Source organism: Crocodylus porosus, unplaced genomic scaffold, assembly GCF_001723895.1.
Source record: "Crocodylus porosus isolate Cpor-Errol unplaced genomic scaffold, CroPor_comp1, whole genome shotgun sequence".
NCBI classification, from domain to species: Eukaryota; Metazoa; Chordata; order Crocodylia; family Crocodylidae; genus Crocodylus; species Crocodylus porosus.
Genome location: NW_017728886.1, coordinates 30,120,643 through 30,128,317, shown reverse-complemented (window position 1 = coordinate 30,128,317; position 7,675 = coordinate 30,120,643). Strand labels below are relative to the sequence as shown.

The 7,675-nt window shown below is 41.1% G+C and overlaps 1 protein-coding gene across 2 annotated transcripts in view; it reads left to right on the top strand.

Annotated features, from left to right (window-relative positions):
* The window catches only part of THNSL1 (threonine synthase like 1), an 8,435-nt gene extending 1,799 nt beyond the window's left edge, over positions 1 to 6,636 (top strand). The window contains exons 1-2 of one of the 2 annotated variants that reach the window (XM_019531896.1): positions 1,185 to 2,758; positions 3,630 to 6,636. In XM_019531896.1, coding sequence (XP_019387441.1) covers positions 3,677 to 5,899 — 2,223 coding nt within the window. In that variant the 5' untranslated portion in view covers positions 1,185 to 2,758; positions 3,630 to 3,676 and the 3' untranslated portion in view covers positions 5,900 to 6,636. Of the gene's footprint in view, positions 1 to 1,184; positions 2,759 to 3,629 lie in introns of those variants that run through there. The other variant, XM_019531887.1, reaches the window with a different exon arrangement.
* Positions 6,637 to 7,675: the final 1,039 nt, after the last annotated feature.

The following is a 7,675-nucleotide window of genomic DNA, read 5'->3' as shown; positions in this document are numbered from 1 at the left end:
AGCACCTACATTGAAGACCTTCAAGAGTAAATTGGATGCTTATCTTGCTGGGATCCTATGACCCCAGCTGACTTCCTGCCCCTTGGGCAGGGGGCTGGACTCGATGATCTCCCGAGGTCCCTTCCAGCCCTAATGTCTATGAAATCTATGAAACTTACACAAATAAACTTATTTCTATCTTTGTAGTCAGCAGGATGCAACTTTGTGCCTCTAATGAATATTAAACCTACTTTTCACATTTTAAAACAATTAAAAAGCAATGTATTCCACATACATATCCATCCATTTTTCCCATGGAGGGATTTAATTATTTAAAACAGGGCTGTCCAACGTGTGAGTGGCTGGGGGTGTGACCCTGGGCGGTATACTATGTGGCAGGTGCTTCCCCCCCACCATCAAGTACTGCACTGTGCCATGCGTGTTCCACCATAGATGCTACACTGTGAACTGCATACTTTGCCATGCTACATTGGCTCCCACACCACTTACCACAATGAGTTTCCCCCTACTGTATTGTGCTGATACAACTATGCTGTGTCAGGTCCCTGGGTGTCCCCTGAAATGCCAGGCTGTGGATTCCCTCACCCCTGCAGGCTGTGTTGGCCCATCCCAAGGGGCAGGAAGAGGAAGCCAGGGGAAGGAGGGAAGTCTAAAGACTCCAGCAGCAGCCATTGTGGGAGCAGTGGGGGAGTGGTGCCCCAATAAGGAGCCTGGGCGCTGCAGGTTAATCCCTTGGGGGCCAAATGCGGTCTGCAGTTTGCCATTTGGGCGACCCTTATTTACAACAACTACTGTACCTTTTTAAACTAGAGGCACTCCTTGGAAAATGCAGGCTCAGCTTTTAATAATTTTTTGACTGTGGAAAAGAAATAAAATATTTCTTCTGTTGCACTGAACTCAGAAAGACCACAACAGGTCAGAAGACCGTGGTGTCAAAAAAGGTTCTATTTTAAATCTCTGTTTATCTTGTGAATTGTGTAGGTGTTCATTCACCTAATAGTGTTAATGTGTGGCACACTGCTGCATCCTTAAAAGGATTTTATGGTGCCCCAAGGTGCTGCAGCACCCTGGTTGAGAATCACTGTTCTATACAAATGTGAGTTGATAGGAGAAATTGTAATGTGCTAGTGTTGTAGAGAAATAGGGCTGGAAGGGACCTCCAGAAGTCATCTAGTCCAACCCCCTGCCTGAGGCAGGATCATCCCTATCCAAACCATCCCATACAAACCATAATTTAAACTGTACATAAAGGTGTTAAAGGTGGCTGCTTTGATTTGTGAAATAATAGATACCAGAGGTTTGGAGACTGATCTTTTCAATGATAATGAGCCTGGAAGATGGAAGAAAGAATGACAGGAACATGGATACTGCAGAATTTGTTCACTCCAAGAACCAATGTGGATCTAGTGGCTACTTCTGCACTTATAGCCACGTAAGTTCAGATCTGGATGGTGCTTCAGTGCGGATGGAGCTAGCTGAGTACAGAGTTTAAAGGATTATTGTGATCCTGGGATGTATACTCAGGAATCTCTGGTAGAAGTTAGGAAGTCTGCATTTGTGCAGGTGCAACTCTTACTGGAATACTGTGCACAATTCTTCTATCCTTAGTCTGAGAGTTGCAAGAATGGAGAAAGTGCAAAGAATACTCATGAGGTTGATTCAAGGATTGGAAAACATGATATGTAGTGAATGATTCAAGGAAGTTAGTTTATTTAATTTATCCTGCTAATACAAAAGAAGAGCAAAACACCTCTTTTTATCAGAAATTGATTGGCAGTGTAGGTTATGTAAAGGGTAAAAAACAAGTTGTTTAAAAATTAATGAAGTGTTTCAGTGTAACATGAGATGCAAGCAGTCAGAATTCCAGCTACCAGAATGAATCCCTAAAATCTAGTTATTAGGAAGGACTGCGTCCATTTTTGGTTTTGAATCATTAGGCCTGTTCAAAAACAACCCACCTATCCTGGGCAACCCTGGCTTATTTTAGCAAGTAACAGTTACTTTTTAAAAATGTTGCCATTTTTGTAGGTTTAGATGACTTGGGTTTAGGCTTGATATTCTAACTGTGTACAGGCTGTGGATAACTTTGAAAAAGTAATCCTGTTAAGTTAGTTAACAACTTTCCCTGGAAAATGTTTAGAGATTGTTTTTGTTTTGTTTATTTGGGTATTTTTGTTTTTGACAGTTCTAATATTTTATTCTAGGGATAGTCGACTCTTGTGGTAGTTACTCTAATACCCAATAAGGCTACAGTCTTTCAGGGAATTAATTTCCATGCAAGTCATTTGTAGCCAGCAATATGCAAGCAATGATGTTTTGACTTCTTGAGCTTATAGAGCACAAAAAGTTTGCTTTCCATAAAATCCTGCAACAGTACTGGTTATTTTAAGTAATAAGCATTTTTTTTAGCTATTAAGTAGAAGATAATAAAGTGACAGACTTATTTTCCAGCATAAAACGGAAAGTGGTCCTGAAGGGCTGCTTCTGTGCAGATTTTTGCTGATCATTTCCTCTCTCGTGCAGATTTTGACTGCCCCCTTGAACACTACATGCCATTCCTGTTCTGTAGTTCATGTTGACACTGACATTGATTTCCCAGAGCAAACAAAATAGTTCATTGTTGGGAACTGCTTGATTTATCAGCATTGGAGAGCCCCTAGCCCAATGACTGTTTTGAGAATAGAGTCTGTTCATGGTATTCTCTCCAATTTCACTCAATCCATGTCAACTGCAGAGGAAATAGGATTCCATCTTAGGAGTACTTGAGATACCATTTGTAATTATGCAGAATAGAATTGGATGAGCCTCTGCCAGTACTGGTACAGTAGTCTGAGTTTTCTGTAAATTTAAGTGAGTTTTCTAGCTTTTTTTTTTTGCTTGTTTAAATCAGAGCCAGAACTGTTAGGTTGGTTTTTAGGATTTGGAGAGGATAATTTTTTATTGTATATTGTTCATAAGGGTGACTTGTGTATGCTTTTGTAAATAAGTCTGATGTTAATGACACAGAACCAACCACTATTTAGGATCTGCGTAGTGTCTGAACAAGTATGTATTAGTTCTTATGGTAATATAGTATTATGAAGTTCTGGGATCTTTTCCACCAAGAGTTCTTATTCTGAGAATGTTGGCTGCCAGGAGTCCTAGCGGTGTGGACTATTCACCCAACAGCATCTCTTTTGGACCTGGTTCTGAGTAGTTCAGAAGGCAACCCTTAGCTAAGCCCACTGTTCATTATGGGACATACCATATCAGCTTTCTGATATGGTATAATACAGACTCCATTTCTCTAGGATAAGAGAAACAAAGGTTTTGGATGAATGGTAGACTAGAAGCTCTGCATGAATTCAGCATTTTTTTTAATAAAACCATATTTTGCATGAAGATATAGTAAACTCATAGTTTCTTGGATTAAGCTCAGGCATGATTATAACACTTGTCGATGAAATGGGAAGGCTCAGTATAGGAGATCGGGGGGAACTGTCTTGCTGAAAAACATGTTTTCCTCTGATATTGTAGCAGACAGCCATGATTAGTTTTCCATTCTAATGGATTGGGGTTTTTCCCTTGTTTAATTTCATGTATCTATTTCTACAAATGACTAATTCTGTATATATTTTTTCTCTTTAAAGCACTTGAGTCACTTGTAAAATTGTCTTGAAAAATCAGAGAAAAGAAGATGTATCACATTGTTCGATATCAGCATCTGAAACTAATAACCCAGAACACTGTTTCTAAGGTGCATTTAAAGTTGATTTTTCCAAGAACGCTGGCATTTGCACACCTGGGAAGGTCATGGATCTCAAATCACTCTTATGCTGCAGATCAGAATATTGTCCTGATGGGACCTCCTGGTGCTGGGAAAACAACAGTAGGGAGAATAGTAGGTCAGAAACTGGGCTGTCCTGTCATAGATGTAGACAACGATGTCCTTGAAAAAACCTGGAATATGAGTGTGTCAGAAAAATTGCAGGATATTGGTAATGAACAATTTTTAGAAGAGGAAGGAAAAGCCCTGTTAAAGATTTCAGCATCTGGAAGTGTAATTTCCCTTACTGGATCCAATCCAATGCATGCTGCAAGTATGCAGCACATGAAGAAAAATGGGTTAGTTGTGTATCTGGATGTACCCACAAGAGACATAATAGATAGACTAGAATTCCTAAAACTGGATCGTATTGTGGGTCAGGGGCCTCAAATTTCCATGAGAGACATACTTCAGTATAGGAAACAGTTTTATAAAAAGTGGTATGATATCCGGGTTCTTTGTGAAAGTGGGATTACAGCAGAGGCTGTAGCAGATAAAGTACTTGATGCAGTGAAGAGGTATCAAGACTCAGAAGCAGAAACTTTTATTTCAACCAGATATGTAAAATCTGAAACGTGTGATCACAAAGACCCTGCTAAATATTTCAGTGATGTTGTGATTGAGGGCCTGGCATCTGATGGTGGACTCTTTGTTCCTGAGAAGGGGCTTCCAGAATTAACTGCTGGAGAATGGCAAAGCTTAGTAGAAGCAACCTATGTTGAAAGAGCCCAGATTATATTGGAAAAATGTATACATCCTGCTGATATACCTGCTTCAACACTGGGTGCAATTGTTGAGATTGCTTATGGAGAGAATTTTACCTGTTCTAAAATTGCCCCTATTAGGCACTTGTCAGGCAACCAGTTTCTCCTTGAGTTGTTTCATGGACCAACAGCCTCATTTAAAGATTTTGCATCACAGCTGTTACCTCATATCTTTGCTTACTGTGTTCCCACAAGCTGCAATTATTTGGTCCTAACAGCTACATCTGGAGACACAGGGAGTGCTGTCCTAGATGGTTTTAGTCGTCTTAACGATGCCGACAAGCAGAGAATTGTTGTGGCCAGTCTCTTTCCTGAGGATGGAGTGAGCCAGATTCAAAAATCTCAGATGATTGGCTGCCAAAGAGGAAATGGTTGGGCAATAGGTGTCAAATCTGATTTTGATTTTTGCCAGATGGCTATAAAACAAATATTTACCAATTCTGATTATACTGGCTTTCTTACTGCAGAATATGGAACAGCTTTAAGTGCAGCAAACTCTATAAACTGGGCTCGACTACTTCCTCAAGTGATTTATCATGCCTCTGCCTACCTTGATCTCGTTCATCAAAGTATTATTGCTTTTGGGAGCCCAATAGATGTATGTGTTCCTACTGGAAACTTTGGCAACATATTAGCAGCCTTGTATGCAAAAAAGATGGGAATACCTATCAGGAAATGTATTTGTGCTTCTAATGAAAATAACATTTTGACCAATTTCTTGAGAACAGGCCTTTATGACTTAAGGGGCAGAAGACTAATACGTACGTTGTCACCAGCAATAGATATTTTGAAGTCTTCCAACCTTGAACGACACTTGCATCTGATTGCTAATGGTGATGGACAGCTGGTGACACTATTGTTTAATCAGCTGGAAAATCAAAGCCACTTTCAGTTGCAGAATGAGCTACTTGAGAAGCTTCAGCAGGACCTGGTGGCTGGGTGGTGTTCTGAAGAGGACTGTTTAACTGCTATTCACTCTGTATACAGTACTACTGGGTATATTTTGGACACACACACAGCTGTTGCTAAAGTCGTTGCAGATCGATTACAGGATAGAACCTGCCCAGTTATCATTTCATCTACAGCTCATTATTCCAAGTTTGCACCTGCTATTTTGCGGGCTCTGAGGATTGCAGAAATAAAACAGAATCCATTAAGTCAGCTTCACTTGCTGAGTTCTTACAGCCCTTTGCCTCCAGTCCACCGAGGCCTGTTAGAGACATTGAAAAAGAATGAGATGCAGAAACATCAGGTCTGCGCTGCTGATGTTAATGTCCTTATGGCACATATAGAAACCTTAATACAAAACCGCTTCATGAAAGTTTCCTAAGTAAACTCACTAGGCATTTTCTATGTCAATTTGACTGTTTTCTTCAACAAAGATGCATGTTTTAATAAAAGCATCATTCACGAGACCTGTGCCCAGTTTGCATTCAGAACACATGTTCGCGTTTTCATTTTTAGCTTAACATTGCTTGTTAAAAATGTTCAGTGCATGTGAGAATTTGAATCCTGGTGAAGGTTCTGAAACGATAGGCCAAGATACTGATGTGCCTTTTTCCAGAACAGGTAGGCTAAGGACAGCAGCAGTGGCAGCTTCTCCAGGCAATCCTTCTACTGTTCCTTGGCCTTGACCTGGAAGGAAGAAGGACTGCTAAGAAGAAAAGAAAAGGCAGCTGCTGGCACCTCTGAGAACAAGTGCAATGAGTTGTATTTTTGTTGTGTATGTAGTTTGTGATGTGAATGTTTGTCTACTGGGAATTTTTGCTAAACCCTTAAACTCATTTCGCAGAGCACTGAAAAGCTGTCAGATCTAGTAATATATGAAGACTGTTACTAATATAGTATACATTAATATTGCAGACCTTGAAGTGAAATTATCTACATCCCTTGAGCCATACAATTGCACAGTTCTTTAATATGTTCCCTTACTTTATATTGTCTTTGTATTGACTGTAGCTGGAGTTTTATATAAAAATCTTGCTCTTCATCAAACATCAAGGGTTTCACACCAACAGTTTGTATTTTTTTGTGTGAAATAAAAACCTTCACTCTGTATCTTTTTAATAACTTTTAAAAGCATATACCCATAATTCATTGCAGCTTCAACTTTGAGGGTTTTTATTTGAATTCACAAGTTCAGAAGATTCTACACAACAGTAATAGAAACTATCTTCTATGAAATAAAAATATTCAGTTCTTCAGTTTCTATCCTTTGCATTTTAAACTGTAAAATTTAAAGTATATGTTTAGGACTTCAGTATGCCTCTGGAAGTTTCTAACTTTATTTTTTGTATTATTCTTAGCTTTCTATTCTTGATTTTTGTGTGTGTGGTGTAGTGTAAATAAAACATAGAAACTCAGTAACAGAAAACAAAAAAAAATTGGGAACAAATTTACATTAATGCCACTGCACATTTTAAGTTTTCCCATGCTAAGGCAAATCTATTTTAGGTCATGTGATTCCCTCTATGAGGTGATGACTAGAGTAGGGGTGGCCAATATATGCCCTGTGGGGCAGATGCAGCCCACCAGGCCATTCTCGCTGCCCTGTGGGGCCCCTAAAAAATTTAGCAAATTAATATTTATCTGCTCCTGGCTGCCTGTCAAAGATGAAAGGAGTCAGGAGCAGTAGGACCCAGCAGCAAGGCCTGTCAGGCCCCACCCCACCTCCAGCCCCCCCCACTCCCTCAACCGGAAGCCTCTGCTCAGTGGAGGCTCCTGGCCTGGGATCATGGGGCTGTTCCTGCCTCCCTCTACCAGAGAGGGAAATCCAGATAAGAATGGGAGGGGAGGAAGGAAGGGAAGGACCACGGGAAATTGTTCCAGTCCTCGGGGATGGGCCAGGCTGGCTCCTGCTGAGTCCTGTGGTTACAGCCATGCAGCTGGGAACAACATGGTGCTGGAGCGCAGTGGTGTTGGGTAGGAAAGTGGTGGCAGGTTCGGGGGAGTGGGAGCGAGCTGGTGCGCGGGAGTGCAGCAACTGCTGGATGGGATATCAGGGCCTGCACTAGTGTCCCAGGGCCAGTGCCGGTGGGGGCCCAGGGCCTGGGCTGGCAGGGGCTATGCAGTCAGGCTGGGTTGTGCCAGCATGGGGGTGGGGGGG